Raw genomic sequence first — 19,130 nt, forward strand, 5'->3', positions numbered from 1 at the left:
GAAGGTTGGGGCTATAGGCCTTGGTAGGATTTCGAATTTTTGTCATTAAATAATAATATTTCTAATGGATTAAAGAATCTTCAGCCCTGCCTTAAGGATCGCATATTGGTCCGGTTTTTTTTAACTTGTTCATAAGATATTTGAGTGATGGAATTGTTCATTCAAAGCATCTTACTTTCGCTGATGATTTTAAACTGTATTAAGCCATTGAGTCATATTTTGATGCTGAGCAACTTTCATTGTATTTAAATAGTGTTGCTTAGTGGTGTAATAGCAATAGTCTGGAACTGAATCTAAAGAAGTCAATACGTATTTCGTTTGTTCGTTCTAGTAAAATTATTAAATATGAATACACAATCAACAATAACGAATTCATGTCAGTTGATACAGTTAAACATTTAGGTGTTCTTTTCGATACCAAGCTAATTTTTTTACCATACATTTTGGATATTATTTACAGGAGTATGCGCAGTTCTGGTTTTATCACTTGAAATAGTATAGTCAGACGTCATTTAAGCCAGATGGCATTATTCTGATGCTTTAACATTTTATAAGATCTTGACTGGTTATATCATTGTCCTACCATCTTGGAAGAAATTCCTTTTAACACCTGTCAAAGTAGGGTCAACTGTCCTATGTTTCGTTTACCCTTTCATTTGGCCAACTATGGCTTTTTTTCTCCACTGACTAGGACTTTGCGTTTTTTTAATAAAACGTTTTTGATAAGAGTTTGGATCCATTTTTCAGTGGCTTATGGTCACTCAAATCAAAAATTCTTAATCGTAGACTTTAACCTACATTAGTTGTAGTGTGAAGTTTTTAGCTTTATTAATGATGTTTTTGTGAGGTTTTATTTTGGTATATTTATTTTTTGTAATTCTTGTATTATATTTATATTATCTAGTATTTTGTCTTATTATTTTTGTAAACTGGCTCTGTCGTATATTGAAATAAATAAATGAAATTACTACAGCTGAAATATTTACAACCACAGATCAAGAATTACTTCTAAAAATGAGTAGAAAGAGATGGGCAAAATAATTCCTAAAGCTCAAAGCCTGAAAATTGAGGAAAATTATTTATAATTCCTGAAAAACCCTAATTGCTTGGAAGAAATATCTTTAAAAATTTAGCAGAAAAGTAACTAACATAAAATCTCCTAAATTGACTGTAAACCGTTTTAAAATTGCAAAAATCCAAAATCATAAATCTAACATTGGATCTTTTCTTTTCAGTGATGAAGCCCGAAATCTAGGCTTTACAGTGTTGGTGGATATGCGCGGCTCAACCTGGTCGACGGTGAAACCGATTCTTAAAGTCCTGCACGAACATTTTCCCCAGGGTGCCGTGCATCAAGCCGTAATAGTTAAACCGGACAATTTTTGGCAGAAGCAGCGAACGTCCTTAGGATCCCATAAGTACAAATTTGAGGTCGGCATCATTCCTAAAATGTTGTTACGAAAATTTTTATCTCTTTTATTAATTTCAGACAAATATGATAAGTATAGAAGCCTTACCAAAAATAATTGATACTAGCCAGCTCACGTCGGATCTAGAAGGATCCCTTTCTTATGATCACTCTAATTGGTTAGAAACTAGGTAAGTTCTGAAGAAGTAATTAATAGTATTTATATAATCATTTTCTTTTAATTTGTAGGTTAGCAACTGAAGAATTTTCGTGGCAAGCCGCCGACTTGCTAGATAGACTCGATGATCTTCAGGAAGATTTGGCCAGAAACGACTTTGCAGACGATGTCAGCGGCGCAAAACACAAAATAGATTTGCACAATGAAATGAAGAAGAAAATTATGAAGGCGCCTGTAGAGGATATTGATGTATTAGGTGCGTTGGTATTATTTTTTTAGAAACACTAAGATTTGTTTCATAAATTGTTAAGACTATTGAAGGACTTGAAGTAGATATTTAAGCAAAAAAGCAACAAGATCATCATTAGAATTATGTCCAGGAGAGGTTATAAAACGATTTTGAAATAAGCTTCTATTTCATATACAGGGTGTCCTGCGACGTAAGGGACAAAATTTCACTACGTGGTCTTTAGATAAATTCGAGTCAAAATTGTCCTATGATCAAATGCTTTGTTACCAAGATATGATTTTTTTTTTAAAATAGTGGTTTAATATTGGCCGCCGGTATCCAAATCGAAGAATACCTGATGATGAGTATTTGGGACAGTTTTTTATTAACCGAAAGCAACAGGATCATCTCCAAATACTTCTCTCAGCAGCGTAGATTACTGGATAGTGTTGAAGGGTCACTATCAACTAATATTCGCATAATATCACGTTTTACCCGAACGACTGTATGAAGGAGAACAATGCATAATTTTGATTTATACGTGCATCATCTGCAACCAGTCCAAGCTCACTAATCTGGGCTCTCTTATGCAGTTTTGCAATTAGCTGATTGCACTTCGTAATTTGGTCCAGAACATTTTGTTCATCAATGAAGCTTTATTCACCCGAGACTGTGTCAATAATTTAAGGAGTTCCCATTCTTGGCAGCTTGAAAATCCTCATGCAACAATCCCTCAGTTTTTATGGGAATAAATGCCTGTGTTGTTAGAGGATATTCCTACTGAAAGCAGGCAACAAATGTGGTTACAGCATGATGGTGCTCCGCCCCATAGTAGTAGAAATGTATATTTTTAGACTGAATATTTTTTTATAATATTTTTCCTGGACGTTGGAGAGTTTGCACAGAAATCATATACCAGGGCTGAACTGCTTCGTAAAATTAAAATTATCAGTAACGACCTAAGTAATAATCACCGTGTTATTGAAAAACCTCAGCCACTTGATTAAAATGGCTAAACTATGCTTACAGTATGAAGGTGGACACTGAACAAACAACTATTGTAAACAGTTATTTTCATAGTAGTATCAATTTGGTTATATTGTAGTTTTTGGCACAATAACGCTATTAAATTTAAAAAATCATATCTTGGTAAAAAAACATTTGCGGACCAATATTCATAGGAAATTTTCGACACAAATTCACGAACACGTATTGAAATTTTGTCACTTACCTCGCGGGACACCCCTGTATAGCTATAAATATCATTTGTAAAAGATTTAGATTTATCTTAAAAATATAAGACCATAGATCAATACTGAAAAAAACGAATAAATGATTTAAATTAGAAAACAAATATCTAAAATGTATTCTGCCTTAGGCATGGGTCATGGGCTGTGATTCAATATATTTTTAAAATTCCATGGCGTAATTTTTCGTGCTTCTGTAATTTCATTTTTTTTTTATTTTTTTTATTTTCATAAGACAAAGCCAAATAATATTACAATGTTTTTAAAAAAGTATTTTCCAAACGAAGTCTTCTTCGAATTAATGACAATAATATTTTACCACAGCTTCGTTAAAATTCCTTAAAGCCAGTTTGTGGATTTAGCCTCATAAACAGTCCTGATTTCTATAATATTCCTTGAATTCTAATCTTCTTTTAGTTGGCCAAGTCTTTCGTTCAACTTTATACTCAGAAATGAGGTTTAAAACTTAAGAAATAAAACTTCGAGTTCTTTAACCAGGTTTCTTAGGTTACATCTGCAAAACTGGAGGTTTTTTTATTTTTGTTTAATTGAGAGTTACTTTGTACTAGGAGCTGGAGTTCACTTTGGGTTTTAACAAACTTTGTGGCAAGCCATCCTATGGATGTGCTTATCGAAGTATAATGCAGGACCGATAAAAATTGTTTTATCCTCCTTCTCGTTCCTAATTTTTTTTCTTTTTATATAGGATCATGCGACTTTGGATTTGATATTGGTGCAATTGTAGCTCCGATTATTGGAGATTGAGACAAAGCCCGTACAACTCCTTTAAGCATTACTATCAATAGAACTAATTCTTCCTGGCTGATGGCCTACTGCTCGGCCATTAGAATATAATTATGTATATTTTTCATTGCTTTAAGAACATTTTTTGCCAAATGTCTTCGAAGAATTTCTCACTTAAAATTCTTTGTTGGCCTACTACGAAATTTCTTTTACCACTAAGTTAGTATCATTGTTAGAAGTAATGATGGCTAGTTGATGATCTCTCAATTAGTTTGTAAAGCTGCCGATTTTGTTGGTAAACCTTTGTCTATTTCATGATGGATAATTTGATCAAACAGAGTTTGCATTAAATTTCAAAATTTCGTTCGACATTTTTTTACGAAATAGTTAAAAATATTAGTGAGGCCTTACTGCGATTCAGTTTTATCGACCTAAGTGTATGAATGGTACCAATGATTTAAAAGTAGTGGTGAAAAAGTTATAGTTGCCTCCACCTAAAATTGCAAAAAAATGTGCCTTGTATGATCGCTCTGAGAACAGCAGTGATTAAGGAAAAAATATGTTTTAAAGTGATGGAGTTGGTGCCTCAAAATCGTCACTATAGCTTGAGAGAGCCTTAAAAGCATAACACTTCACGCGACTTAGTTCTTATGATTTCGATAGATATTTAAGTGATAAGACGCGTCGTAGCAAAGCTTGTAACACGATAATTCATAATCTCACAAAACGACTTTTTTAATTTTCAACAATACAAATTGTGACAGAGCTTTGAATGTTGGAGTTTTACTTCTTGGATTTTGGATTTTTTATTTTTATTACATAGTTCTATTAAAGTTTCTAGGCTTCATTTTTAAAGAAAGTCTTAAATATCTATAGTTCGTCTAGAAAGTATCCAGAAAAAAAAGCACAGTTACAATTTTGCAGTATATAATTTTATTATTTGAATTATAAAATAACAATTCACATCATTTCTTTATACAACCTCATTTACTTCACTAAACATCCAGGTACACCAGAAAGTAGGTGATTGCCATACTGCATGGTGATGGTGATCCAGGCTTATAAAACCGAAAGAATCAAACCTTCTTTATCTCGTGGAGCTGCTCATTCCCTTTCAATCTTTATTAATGTCCATGTTTTCAATGCGACTAAGATCTGGTGATGTTGCTGGCCATGGAATTGTTGTTGACTCAATGTTGCATCCAAGCTTGAGTATAGGCAGAAGCAGGTTTGCCTTATTCTGCTGAAAACATCGTTTCGAGAAGAAAACCATTTAAAATATCACAAAACTTTGCACTATTTAATAGTGCTCTTAGCTATACAGAGAGGCGTAGAGATATTGCTACCCAAACTATTATTTTAGTGGGAAATTTGAACGATAACGTTTTGTCTTAACAGGATTTTGATATAGTATGCACCAATCTGGAAAGAATTCTCGTCGAATATACAAATATTCCTGTAATGATCTCCTTGACAACGTTGATAAAACTTTATTCTTCGTTGCTTTTGTAGAGGTGCTTTACAGGAAACTTTTTTGGTTTCCTTGAGACGTAGTCGTGTCTTTTCAGTGCCATGCGGATAGTTTCTGGACACACATTTATTCTTCGTAGCTTTCTAAATCTGCTGGCCAGTTTTCGAAACCCTAGACGTATTTTGTCGTTCTAAATTCATTAAAGCGTTTAAATTGTAAATTTAAATTGTCTTCCCGAAACTGGTCTATGTTTTATATTTGCACTAGCTTTTATTGTTTCATACAGTACACTTTTTTCCGAGTTCAGTCAATTTCACTAGTTTTTTACCGTTTCGAACACGCTTTCTATACAAATATTTCATTCTTTTTCTTTTTTCTACTTACGGCATTATTTCAAAAAATTCATGCCTTTTTATAATCAACAATATTTGATATATATGCGATTGTATCCCTAGCCTACTATCGGCACAATCTACTTATGTATTATGCATTACTGTATAATACTACGTTACTTACTGCACAGCTTAATTTTAATTTAAACAAAAGTAGTTTTGTCTTATATATTCAGATACTTTTTAGGCAGACTATATTGTAACAATGTTGGTTCGTCTGTAATTTTTTTATAATTTTTTTATAGGTCAGCGACTTCTCCAAAGCATCTGCGGCACCCACGACACGGGCCAGAGCAATGACAAGGGGGGTGGTGGGGGGAACAGTCCAGACAAACTCAGTCCAGACCTGCAAGATATCAAAACCGTCGTGCTCCAAAACCTCGAGGCGGTCCACAGCGCTCAACAACAACTATTACAACTCTGGCATCACAAGAAAGTGAAACTGGACCAGTGTTTTCAGTTGAGACTTTTTGAACAGGACTGTGAAAAAGTAAATAAATATCTTATTCTGGGAATTTCTCTACTTTATTGCTTATGATTTTACAGATGTTCGATTGGATATGCCATAATAGAGACGTGTTTTTGTTAAATTACGTGGAGATCGGGCATACGTATCAGCTGGCCAAACAACTGCAAGAAGAGCATCAGCATTTTTCCATGTCTTCGATGAATGTTTACGTTAATATTAATAGGATACTTAGTGTGGCTAGTAGGCTTATTGAAGGGGGTCATTACGCCGCTCCGCACATTAGATCGGTTGCGGGAAGATTGGATAGGACGTGGAAGGATTTTGCCGCTGGGTGAGTAATACAACTATAATTTAACCTATTGTATTATATTGAATCGATTTAAAAAAAAAGCAGGCGTATACATTTACGTTATCTATTTTAGAAAGCATACAATTTTTTTTTAAACAAGAATTAGATACATAACTTCAACTATTATTTAATATATTAAATGTAGGGTCATTCTTTATATTTAGACATTACTTGGTGATGCTATTATATGAGGTGGAAAAACACTTTTAATAAGGTAGGCTTGGAAAAGTTCTGGATCAGTATTTTTTTTTGTTTTTTCTAAGTCTACTTAGAGACAGTTGAGTGAACCCTACAGTTCTTCTTGGCAATGTCAACTGCCCGAAATAAATTATTGAATTCTTCGAACACGAAATTCTTTTTGTTCAACAACTCAACTCCTCCATGCCCAGCTCTCTTGTTGAAACCTATTGGAAGGTCGGATGTATTGGAAGGAGGACTGAATGGTCCACGAATGGACACGTTTGTCTTAAAATAGGCAGTATTGATAAAAAGATTACAAATAGGGGAAGTCTTTATCTCCAAGAAAAATGCATGTAGGACACTTAGGTAAATGTATTATGCATTTCGGCTGTGTAAACAGCCATCATCAGATATTAAAATAAAATAAAATACAGGTAATTCAGGACAATTTTAAAAAAGAGCTTATTCGCTATAACAATATAGATTTAGAACTTACCAGAACATTACAAAAAACATATACGTTCACCAAATAAACCAAAAAATTACCCGTTATCGGGAAAAAACAACGATAAATAAAAGAATTAAAATTAAAAACATAGTACAATAAGGACATCTACGATTTAAAATATAAAATTTATACTAAGGACAATACAGATTTCTACATATTAAAAGATTTTATAGACATTTTTTTCTTCCAGGCATGACTCTTGGGTTTCAGATGCACGATCATCTCTTAAAAAGATACAAATCTTTCTTTTTCTTTAGATTTCTCAATCTTTCTCTTCTTCTGTATATGGAAAATCTTTAATTGAATACGCTGTACATTAAACCCAAAACTCATAGAGCATTATCTTTCTTCTGAATTAAAAAATATATATATTTTGATTAGGGCACTTTCGAATAATTCTATTAAAATCGCAAAAATCAAACTACCATTTTAAATTTTTTTCAAATTGGCCAAAAGTCGTCAAAATAGTTTTGTTGGACAAGTTTACTGTCCTTTGCTTTGAGATTTTGTGAAATGGTTCGAAATAAAATGTTTGGCCAAAAAATTACTGGAAACAAGCAAATATTGTCCCGTTAAGTTAGGAGGTTAAAATATAACTAAAAACTATCGTGCAAACTCCATATTATCCAATTCTTTTGGATAATATAGATAATTTTGAGATCCGCATTTATAACAATCTTTTTCAACAAGTTAAATTATTTATTTTGCCAAATAATCATGGCTTTTTCGAATCTATGTCAACAATCATCGACCTAACATTTTTTCTCTTTAGAGTGCGAAGCTATAAGTTGCAAATTTAAACTATTTATTTATTTAATTACAAAAGCCAAAAGGCCAATTACAGATATATAACTATTTAATGAACTTAACCATATAGTTTACCTTAATATTTACTAATAGAACTTTAAAACCTACATCAATAGTTTTTGAAAAATTATTAATGCTTATTAGCATAAGTATTAAAATAATTGCACATTTTATAAATGGGAGAGTTTTTCTAAATGTTAATTAGATAACCCAGCTTAGAAGTCTTTCTTTGCCTTGTGCTCCTAAAATTAATAACGTAAAATTGAAAGAATTTCCGGAGAATTTATTTTATTTGTTAAAATTCCTATTACGTATAATACCCACACTTTTTGTAAAAAATATAATTAAGACCTTTAAATTGTAAATGCTCATTTGTTTTAATCCATATTTCATATTGTGGCGACTATATAATACTTCCAGTCTAGGCAATACCACGGTATATTTTATTTTCTTTTTAATAACGGTCATAGCCGAATATTTTTTGCTATCAAAATTAAACTTAAGGAGAATGCATCATAATGTTACGTATTTAAATTGTTTAGCAACGAAATAAAATTCTCTCTATGTTATTGATAGCAATTAAAAATAAAGAATTGGGAAACACCAGAGATTCTAGTGTAGACATCAGAACTTGTCTGTATACTATCTGTAATCTAGATTTTGCTTTTCAGATCAAAGATAAGATGAACCATGAATTTCTTTCTAAAAAAGAATATATATTGCGCTTAAAAATGAAGTAGAAGTTTACATTTTTACTTGTTAGATAGACCAACATTTTTTTAAGATCAATGTGTTTTCATAAAGCAGTAATAATTCAACTGGGTAAATTTTGACGATAATATAAAAAATAAGATAATATTATTGGAAAAATATCATTTAAAAACTTGGAATAACTGTTTTCACCTATAAAACTGATTACTAGTAGGATCCAGATAAATAAATGAAACAAAAACTTATTAGTTAATGAGATACCGTAGATTTAATAAAGTAATTCGCAACCTAAATACATCGATTTATAAAGTCCTGGGACAAAATATACTTGTTTATTCGTGTAAAGAGAGTAAATCTTTTTCAAGCAATAGTTTAGTGGATTTTTAGGAAAATAATTTTCTGAAGGAATTAATCTGTTTATTCATAAAGCCGTGGAAAGGGTAAAGTACATTTTGCTATATTCTATTGAATAAACTTACATGTTGTAATAATGCTATTGGTACAATCGTACTAATGTTAATATGAATTCTCTAATAAACTGTACGCATATACTTTATAAATATTCTGTAAAAGTATTCAGTTTTAATTCACCTTGTTTGCAGGCTGGACGAACGAACCGCAGTTCTAGCCCTATCGGTAATATTCCATCACAAAGCCGAGCAGTATGTAGAAAACGTACCCACATGGAAAAATGCCAGCGAAAATCTTAGTCTGCCTTCCGAAATCATGCCTCTGGAGAACGCCATTCACCAACACCAAAATTTGTACGAGTCCATGTGCCAAGCATATACTGAGGTATGATAATAAAAAAAAACTAAAATATGAAAACACTTCAGTAATTGACTTAAGATTTATTTATTTAAATGTGACAATTAATTTAGGTTTATAATTCCTACCAAGCCTTATTAAACGGGCTAGATGTGATGTTACAAGTGTGCCATAAACTACCAAGTGCAGAAGATGCTGACAAAGAAGAAAAACTCACTAATGTATGCACAAAATTTTTTTAGGCATCCTTACTAGATCCTACTGGATGTCTCGGGACCCTTTTTTTAATATTTTTTACTAAAAAGTTTACTTTCACAAACTGAATTAATACAGCGTCTGTTTTTAATTTTGTTACGAAACTCGCGATGTAGTCAGCATTAAGAAAATTTGCGTTTTTATCGGGTAAGGAGTTTTGAGAGCAAAACTTCCGAAGTTAATATTTAAATCAAGTTCTTATTAATTCAGTTTAATGCGGCGTTTATCGGATTTTCTAACAATAAGGTGGCGGTAACAATATTTTCTTTGGTGGCAGGTCCATAGCACTAGCAAGAAACTGCTCTACCAGTTAGATCACTTGGTGCAAGTTTGTAATCAACCTGGAACGGAAAAAAAGCATGTAAATATTTTCATTCATTCTTTTGCATGATATTTCATTGTTCTAGGTGGTGTATTTATGTTTTTAATTTAATTGTTTGTATCGGATGTATTACTACGAATATCAATTTTTTTTTAAATTAATTTTTAAAGGCTTACCTAATTTAGCCATATGATTGATAAGCTAGGCCAACCATTTAATTACCCATTCTATTATAAATTATTTATATATCCTATATAAATAATATATACCTATATACTATCTATAAATTTGAAAACAATATCTTTTTAATAAACTGGTTTTTCCTTCTTTTTATTAAAAAAAAGTTAGATAGTCAGAAGTGGGATAAGAAATATTAGGCAGGATATAAACTCATAAAATGAAAAGTTGGTGATAAATCAAATGTTCATGCAATCCAACAATATCCTAAAGAAGTACTAATTCGGGTTTCATGAAGGCACTAATATAAATATCTTTAACTACCAGGATATCAATGCTGGACCAATTTTGGGTCCTGTCCTATTTATTGTTTATATTAATTTCCTTCCCAATTAGAGGAACGCTTACCATTATTTTTGGTAACTCGTTAATATTGGTCCCTAGTGAAAAAGATAAACTTAGTGTCTTTAATGTGTGGTCTGGTTGATATACAGGTTGGGGTATCGATTATTACGCATAGAGTTTAAGGGCGCAATACAGCAATGCGTATGCATGTAGTTCATGTGCTCTGCTACGTCATTGTTTTTCAGTACGACGTTATCATACTGACGTTGTCATAACCGCATTATGCGACCGCCGTCTTGTTAAAAATAGACTGATCTCAGGTCTAAATCAGTATGGGTTTGAATGGCAAGAAGAATTGGTTTTGCAGCATCTTAAGGTATTTTTGGGTGTTTAAGTACCATCAATAAAAAATAGATTCAATTTTACGGAATTGATAACTTCTGTACTTATTTTACTCCTCTGGATCCTTTCGATAGAACGTTCTTCCACTTTAGTGTGGAATGTGGCATTTATGACAATCCTGAAGACAAAACGATATCTCAAAATTCGAAACTCTATTTAACATTGTTTTTTTCGTATGGAGTATAAACGGCCATAATAGCGTAAATAGCGATAAATTAAGTAATGAAAAATATTGTTAAAGGTCTAATTCCATTCTTTTAAACATATTAGCAGCTTTTTTTCGAATTTTAATATTTTTTAAATGGTGACGTAATACCCAATAAAATTGCCAATATAGATCTTACTTAGACCAATTAAGATGGATATAATGAAAGTATTTATTAACGGTAACTACCAGTTTATAGCAATAAACCTTAATTACTATAGGTAACCAAAGGTAAAATGTAATTAACTTCTTTAGGTTACTTTTGCAATTTACATGAAAAGTTGTCTGAGTCTAGTAATTTTTTGTGCTCAAAAGTTTCAAATAATTCTAAAATAAAATGTAGGGCCTTAATAGTTCATTCAGGGAAGAAATCATTAAAAATGTATGAAAACATTTAGTTTCGAGGGTAGACGTACATACAATAAAGAGTAATATAAAACAGCAGTATTTTTTTACATAATCATGCAGCATGCAGCTTCAAAACAAGAATAAATATCCGAAATGTTTATTCTGGAATTTCAATAATTGCACATGAATAAGAAAACATTTATTTTCTTCGACATTCTTAAGAAAAGCAAACTTCTAAGGATAAAGAAAGTTTACCATCTTATCTTCGTTATAATAACACAGTATATTTTATGACTTATATTTTTTTTAAACAGTTTTAGTAGATATCCCTTATATCACTTGAAAATATGCCTCTGACCTATTTAATTTTAGTAGTACATCCGTTACAGAACAAGTAATACCTAACTTTTTTATGCCCTATATTGCATCCAAGATTCAATATTTTTTCCTTTAGGGTGATGGAAATTATGAGAATCGTCCAGGTGGTAACCCTGCTGCTGATTACAGTGAAGGTGCCAGTCACGTTTTGGCTGTGATCCATCAAATATTAAACCATCATCGGGCTTTGGAGCAAAAATGGCACGCGAAGAAAATAAAGTTACACCAAAGGCTCGCTTTAAGACTGTTTCAAGAGGATGTTAAACAGGTAAAAAAAGGATTTTTTTTATGTATTTGCTGCTAGTTACAGTGTAATATTTTTTATTATTTGTTGATATTGATTGATATTACAATTGAGTCATATAATTTTAGTTATCTTTTTTAATATTTTTTGACTTATATTACCCATTTATATTATTTTTAGTCCTTAAATATGATATGCAAAATAACTCTTAATTGACATAAATAATTCACCTTATTATCTTTGTTTAAAATACAATTTGAAAATAGGACATTCCATCGTTTATCTTTTTGGGATACAGGGCCGTAATCAGGTTCGATATTCAGGTGGGACTTAAAGTTCTTTAGGAGTTCTTAATATTTCGAACAATAAATTTGACATGACTCTTATAAATACGTTTTCTCGAGTAATTTCCATCAGCCTGTAAAATTCAAACTACAGAAACATAAACAATTTCAATGAAAATTAATGAAATTCTCAGTAGCTTATTGCGTTTTTTCCAACATATCCAAATATCGAATTACTCTGTTAAGAATTGTTAAAGTTATCATTTTAATTAACGGACGGGGAAAATGCATATTTTTCTCAAGGCAAAGAACTATTTATTTGAATTTCAGGATCTATGGACCGACATAACAATTTTTGGAAATATGCTTATGATTTGTTGGTATGTCCAATCAGTACTTTTAATTTAGTTACTGATATTTAGATACTTGCAAAAATTCCTTGTATATTTTTAAGACTATATGAGAATATTATAATTATATGTGATTTGAAATGTCGATAATCAAGTTTCCTAAGGCAACGTGTGATGGCGTTGTATTGGGTATCAGTTTGACAAACATACTCAACTCCTAATTGAGTTAGAAAAGTGTAAGCAAATATTTGGTGTGCAAGATATGTACGATTTCTTTTTAATAAATATTTTTTGTTAGTGAAAAATGTAGATTTTTCATTGTAACGATATGAATGCTTAATGAATACACTGACGTATAGAAATATGAGATGTAGGTTGCGATGCTAAAAGAACAGATACATGTTCTGACTTTAAAGGAAAAGCACATGAAATATAGTCAATGCATTTAGACAATATCGATATTTCCTGATCTGAAGAATGCAGTCTTGCCGAAGAAATCCGGATTATAATAATTCTAATATATTTATAATATTTCACTGTGTATGTGCTCGTTTTTCGGTAGGTCATAAATAGATGGCACTGCTTGAGTGACTTTAGTATTATTATGATAAGAGTTTATAATCATCACATATTATTGTTAATCATTTCCGACGCAGTGTAAAATTTGAATCGTAATAGCAAGAATAACATTTGTGGAATTTTATTAGTTAAACAAAATTATTTGCTGTTTTTTCAGTCTCATGCATTTTTTATTTTTTTATGCATTTTCTGCTGATGATAGGGCAAAATGGATATAAGTATCAGATTTAGCACACCAAAATTACTAACATACCGAGACACTTAGTTTACCAGTGTATTATATATTTAAGCGATAAATGACATTTGGCAATAATGAAAATTTAGTTGACAGTTCAATTTTTCGCAAGTATAATACAACATTGTATTTAATATTAGATGGGAATGTTAATCCAGTTTTCCCAGCCGTTCTTATATTGATATTTTTTAAAATCACCACAGACGCCAAATTTCAGTATTCTCTTCAAAACCTTCCTTTTATTGATTCAAAACCTGATCCAGATCATCTCTATACGTTTTCCAAATCTAAAATGCAACTTCTTATGAAGGTCAAAAGGGAGAGATTAAGATTATTTCTTAACCTACAAATTTCATTCACTTAAATGTTACTTTTGTGAATTTTGCAAGAATTTAATGCAAGAGCCATTTCTCGCAAAAATCGTACAAAATTGCCATAAACAGTTATAGGTTTGTTTGACGCTTTTCTGAATCAAGATAGTCATGATATCAAGAAATTGTATTAATTTATGTTATATTGTCAATGTTTGGAGTGTAAGAATTAAACATATTGGAAACAATGATCCAAAAAAAAAACGTATTTCTACAGCTTCAGTTCCGCAAGCATTCCCTCACGCCACCTGGTTACGGCTCTGTTTGAGTAAAAGTACGGGAACTTTTCACTTTTTAGAAACCCAGTTACCCAACAAATTTGTACATAAAAATTTTATTATTTTCAATGAATTAGTCCATGTACGTTTCAATTCAACGTAGATGGACTAGAGCCTCAGATTTTACCAAAATTTCAAGTCTTAGGGTCAAACGCATTAACCCTAAATAATATTTCTATTCATATATTAAATGCTTTTGTCAAATTGTTTTGAATCATCCATTATACTTTCAAATATTTAAGTTCTTCATCAAAACTGCATATATAGTAAAAAATTGGCGAATGTGCGGGAATCTACTCTATATTAAAATAAAACACCTCTTAGTAAATAAGCATCTCTAGCATTACACACCAACTTTTCAGTCTTAACAAAAGTTTCACATCATACATGATAATTTGAAATTTAAATTAGAAAACTACAAAATACAGCTTTTCAATTACAATTAGAAATAACAAAATATCTCTAATGATGCGAGTTTTGTAGCCAAAGTAATTATCCAAGCCAAGTTAATTGAACTTATGAAGTAACTCAGATCAGTGAACAAAAGTACTTTCAATACTGTGGTTGTGATTCAAATAATATTTATGACTATGCCTATACAGTGTGGCTAAATAGAGTAGTGGTCCAAGTTAAAAGAGATAATAGCGAAGATTTTCGAATTCGGATCTGAATAAAAAGTCATGGCCCACAAATTTAATTTAAAAAATAAAATAAGCTTTCTGATTTCCTAGAAACCGTTACAATCCCTTTTCTTTTAGAAAAACCGTTAAATTTATCCTTGGGTTTTCTACATCATGTTTTGAAAAAAAAAACATGAATTTTGTATATGACAGAAACAAAACTGTTTAAAAAGAGATGAGGAATCAAAGCCTAAATTGCACAAACTCTTATATTACAAATAACCTCCTCTATGATCTCTTTTAGTTTTAACCATGCCTTATTTGTAATTATTATCCTACTAAATTTGTATACACTTAACATTGCCCATTTAATATTAATAACATGCTAACAAAAGGTATTTCTTCTAGGTTCTAGATTGGCTTTCAAACCATGGAGAGGTATTTATCAGAAAAAATACAGGCATAGGCAGAAACTTGCAAAAGGCGAGAGTCTACCAGAAAAGTCACGAGCACTTCGAGAATGTAGCACAGGTGAGTTGCATGCATAATATATACTTTTTTTTGGTATTTCCTTTGTACTAATTTGTTTATATTATGGTATATAAAAGGAAGTTATTTGACAAATTATAAAACCACTTAGTATGTCTAGATTGTTAACCATGCATAAGGATTTTAAAATAACTTTTTTGTAGTGTCAGAAATAAATTTCACAATCGTGGTCGAGATTACTTCTAATAGGCGTAATAGCCGTCGAATACTGAATTTAACTCACTTTTGATTAAAATTATTTGAAAGAACCTTCGATATTTGAATTCTATTAAAAAATTCCATTTTATCCTCTAATGCTTAATAATATATAAAAAATGTAAATCATTATCATGTTTTGCAAATTGGAATTTATTTTTAGAGGCTTATCTTTATCCTATAAAATACCTATACGTATAACTTCATAGGGAATTCTATTTATACTATGTCAATCAGCCCTAATAGATATTTATGTAATACCTTATAATACACGTTAAGTAAGTATCATAATACGCTTTACAAAACAAGCTTTATTATTCTGTTGAGCGGGTTTGAAACGGATCCAATATTCCCTATAATTATTAAGCTTATCAATATCATATTCGTTGCTATTATACCGCTTAATTGTTGGTTTTAATTAGTTATTAAATTATATTTAATAAAAAATCCTGTATACAGATTTATATGAATAATGTGGTGTTAACTTTCGATTATGAAATCAAGCTTTATCGAAAAACTATTCTTATTTATTAATGGTAGTGGAAATTAACTGTTGCAGAGAATTTCGTCAGAAACTGGCAATTCAAAACAAGGCATATAAATATAATTGTTTAAAGTTATTCACGACTGACTAATAGAAGGCAAATGAGGCTACTTAATTTAAACTCGTCATATGTACCATAGTATGAGTATAATATATTAATTTTTTAATTAAATCTTGACGTTCCATATTAGATTATATTTAAAATTCTTAATTTTAATATTTCATTAAAAAAAATACAGATTAATATTAGCAAAAAGAAACACAAACAATATATATATTTTATTTGGTTCTGTGTTTAATTTACTATATGCTGTATCTAATGATTTGCAGATTATTTCCAGATGAAAATGAATAGTTCATCAATTATTTTAAATTTTTATATTTTTATGTAAAATAACGTTGTACAAAGTTAAAAAATATCTAATTGTGCTTTTTTCTTATATTTATTTATTTACAAATATTAAATAAATATGTCTGTATACACAAATATTTAAGGACCATTTTTATTTTTAAATTTTAATCTGTTCATTGTAATTGTTCTTGTAATTTTTGAATATAAAGTATCCAAAAATTTTGTGAAGATAAGATTAAATAAGTAGGGTAAATTTGCGAGAATTGGCTCATCTTTTTTTAAGGTATAAAAATTAAAACTTTAGCTTTAAAATTAATATATGCATTTTAATAAAGTGCTAATTTTTTGTACTCGACAATAATAATATACAGTGTGTCCCACTTAAGGGTTAGCCACCCCTCTAAAATTTTTGTTTCTTGACCTATTTTCAAAAACTTTTTTTTGTTGGATGTAGAAAGAAAATAAGACGGTAAGAAGTAGGTTTTCAGAAAAAAAAACTCCTGGACAAAATTATCGCACCACTTGATTTTTAGAGATTTTTTTTAATAAAGATTAAAAAAAATAATAATAAGCATTGTTAACTATACATTATTTATTAACCAAAAAAAATATTTTCTACTTAGCTAAACGAGAATTGAGTAACTAAAGTCAATACAAGGAAAAAACATCCATTTTCACAACATCCAACTTCAATTTTGATACAAAAATAAAACAATAGACCCAAGAAAAATAATAATGAATTCTTAATATCGTGTATTGCCACCTCTAGCTGCCATGTTTAAGTGATCATATATAACTGTTTAACTTATATTTATTTTTATTTAAATTTTCTTGACAAAATAATCAGTGGTGCGATAATTTTGACCAGGGGTTTATATTAGAAAATACAAAAAAAAAACATCGGTAAGATCGCGAACATCTTAAAATAAGGTTGGGTCATATACATTTTAATGAAAATAATAATATAATGCTAAAACACTTAACTCAAAAATATAGAAATCCGTAACTAGTAATTTAAAATGTTACTTAGACACTGTTTTCCATAACGCAACCCTTATTTTAGAAGGTATCCTTCATGCCACCACCTCGAACAAACAATGCACTTGATCATATCTTCTCTACTATGTAGTTGCTACTATGAAGTTACTGGTTGATATCTGGATACATTTAGTCTGTTTCTTCACACATTTCTTTCTTAGTTCATTCCTTTTCAGCCAACTTTTTTTTCCTTTCTATATTGTCCTCTCCAGTTAAAACTGCGGCCAAGAACAACCAAGACTTTGCTTTTGAACGGTATTAAACTTTGATGTTGATGCAAAAGGCAGATGATGTCTAGCATTTTTTCCAGAAATGTCTGTTTCCTGTTCATTCTGAGTGCACAGAAAGTATTATTTTTGGCACAGCATGATTAATGTTAAGCAACGGATGTGTTGCTGGATTTCAGGATTATTAAGATTATCGGCTTCTTCAGAGCGGTAAGCATAGTCTGGAATGAAAGTGTTATTTGCGAAGTAGAAATATGACTTAAGTGCCTTAAAGATACCTCGTTTTAAAGGCTATAAAAATTGGATAGTGTGATATATTAGCTAGAATTTCCTCCAAGCTTACATGCGATGAATGGCGGTCTGAAATAAGAACTACAGGTCCCTCGGGCTTTCGCGGAATAAACTATGTTTCTACCCACAAAAGAAAAATTGATTTATTTACGTATACTGATTTTCGGACATGTGACGGCCCTTGAATTTTTTTGCCTTTGAATATACACAAAGGTGGAATATACGTTCCCTCAGCATTCCAACAATCCATTAATGAAATCGTTTTGCCCTTTTCTCCCAAAGTTAACGCCGACACATTTTGCACCCATTTTTAGCAATGACGTACTCTGGTCGATTGTTTAATTATAAACCGGTTTCATCCATATTTAAGATTGAAGTTACTTGGTTTATTAATCAAACTAATTTATTGAAAAACTTGCGCCAGAAGGTTAAAATATTCGTCAACATCGTGTTTATTCATTTTTTCTTACTCGAGCAAGAGAAAAACCTTTTGGACGGATTTTTTTGACGGTTAAATTCTATTTCTGTTTAGAAAAGAATATAGCCTGTATAGATCTAGGCATCGATAAAATGAGATGGTCGATGTCTGGTTATATGCAAGCAAGTCGAACTTCGTGAATTAGCTGTGTCAGAGTCCTCCTCCCCATGATATCTCACACATGTTCGATGGGATTTAAATTCGGTAAACGGGGTGGCCACGGCAAAACAGTAACGTCTACTTGTTGAAGAAAGTCCGTAGTGTGACGAATAATATGGGAACAAGCGTTGTCTTATAAGGCAGTAAAGGTGTTTGTGAGACATCATCAACATAACGCGCAGTAATCATCTTGCCTCGAACACAGAGAAGGGGTTATCGGCTACCATAGGCGGTAGCCCCACAAATTATTATTCCAGCAGAAGCATTTCCTTCTTCGTATTCCTATACCTTCTACTCCTATCCGACAGACACGCCTTACCGTCATTCGAGTACAATTAACACAAATCCAATTTCGCGATAGGTCAAACCATCAACCATCTGGATAGGCAATAATTCTACTCCTATCAAAATCGTTAACATAACGTGCAATATGACGAGTGTCA

At 31.1% G+C, this 19,130-nt stretch overlaps 1 protein-coding gene across 7 annotated transcripts in view; it reads left to right on the forward strand.

Annotated features, from left to right (window-relative positions):
- The window catches only part of LOC126739256 (triple functional domain protein), a 288,570-nt gene that overhangs the window by 69,221 nt on the left and 200,219 nt on the right, over positions 1–19,130 (forward strand). For 5 of the 7 annotated variants that reach the window (XM_050444845.1, XM_050444840.1, XM_050444841.1 and 2 more), the window contains exons 3-12: positions 1,236–1,431; positions 1,490–1,599; positions 1,658–1,842; positions 5,915–6,159; positions 6,216–6,469; positions 9,296–9,488; positions 9,575–9,682; positions 9,994–10,077; positions 11,970–12,161; positions 15,263–15,385. In XM_050444845.1, the coding sequence (XP_050300802.1) occupies positions 1,236–1,431; positions 1,490–1,599; positions 1,658–1,842; positions 5,915–6,159; positions 6,216–6,469; positions 9,296–9,488; positions 9,575–9,682; positions 9,994–10,077; positions 11,970–12,161; positions 15,263–15,385 (1,690 nt within the window). The remainder of the gene's footprint in view (positions 1–1,235; positions 1,432–1,489; positions 1,600–1,657; positions 1,843–5,914; positions 6,160–6,215; positions 6,470–9,295; positions 9,489–9,574; positions 9,683–9,993; positions 10,078–11,969; positions 12,162–15,262; positions 15,386–19,130) is intronic. The other 2 variants (XM_050444843.1, XM_050444844.1) reach the window with 2 other exon arrangements.

Source organism: Anthonomus grandis, chromosome 8 (genome assembly GCF_022605725.1).
Source record: "Anthonomus grandis grandis chromosome 8, icAntGran1.3, whole genome shotgun sequence".
NCBI classification, from domain to species: Eukaryota; Metazoa; Arthropoda; class Insecta; order Coleoptera; family Curculionidae; genus Anthonomus; species Anthonomus grandis.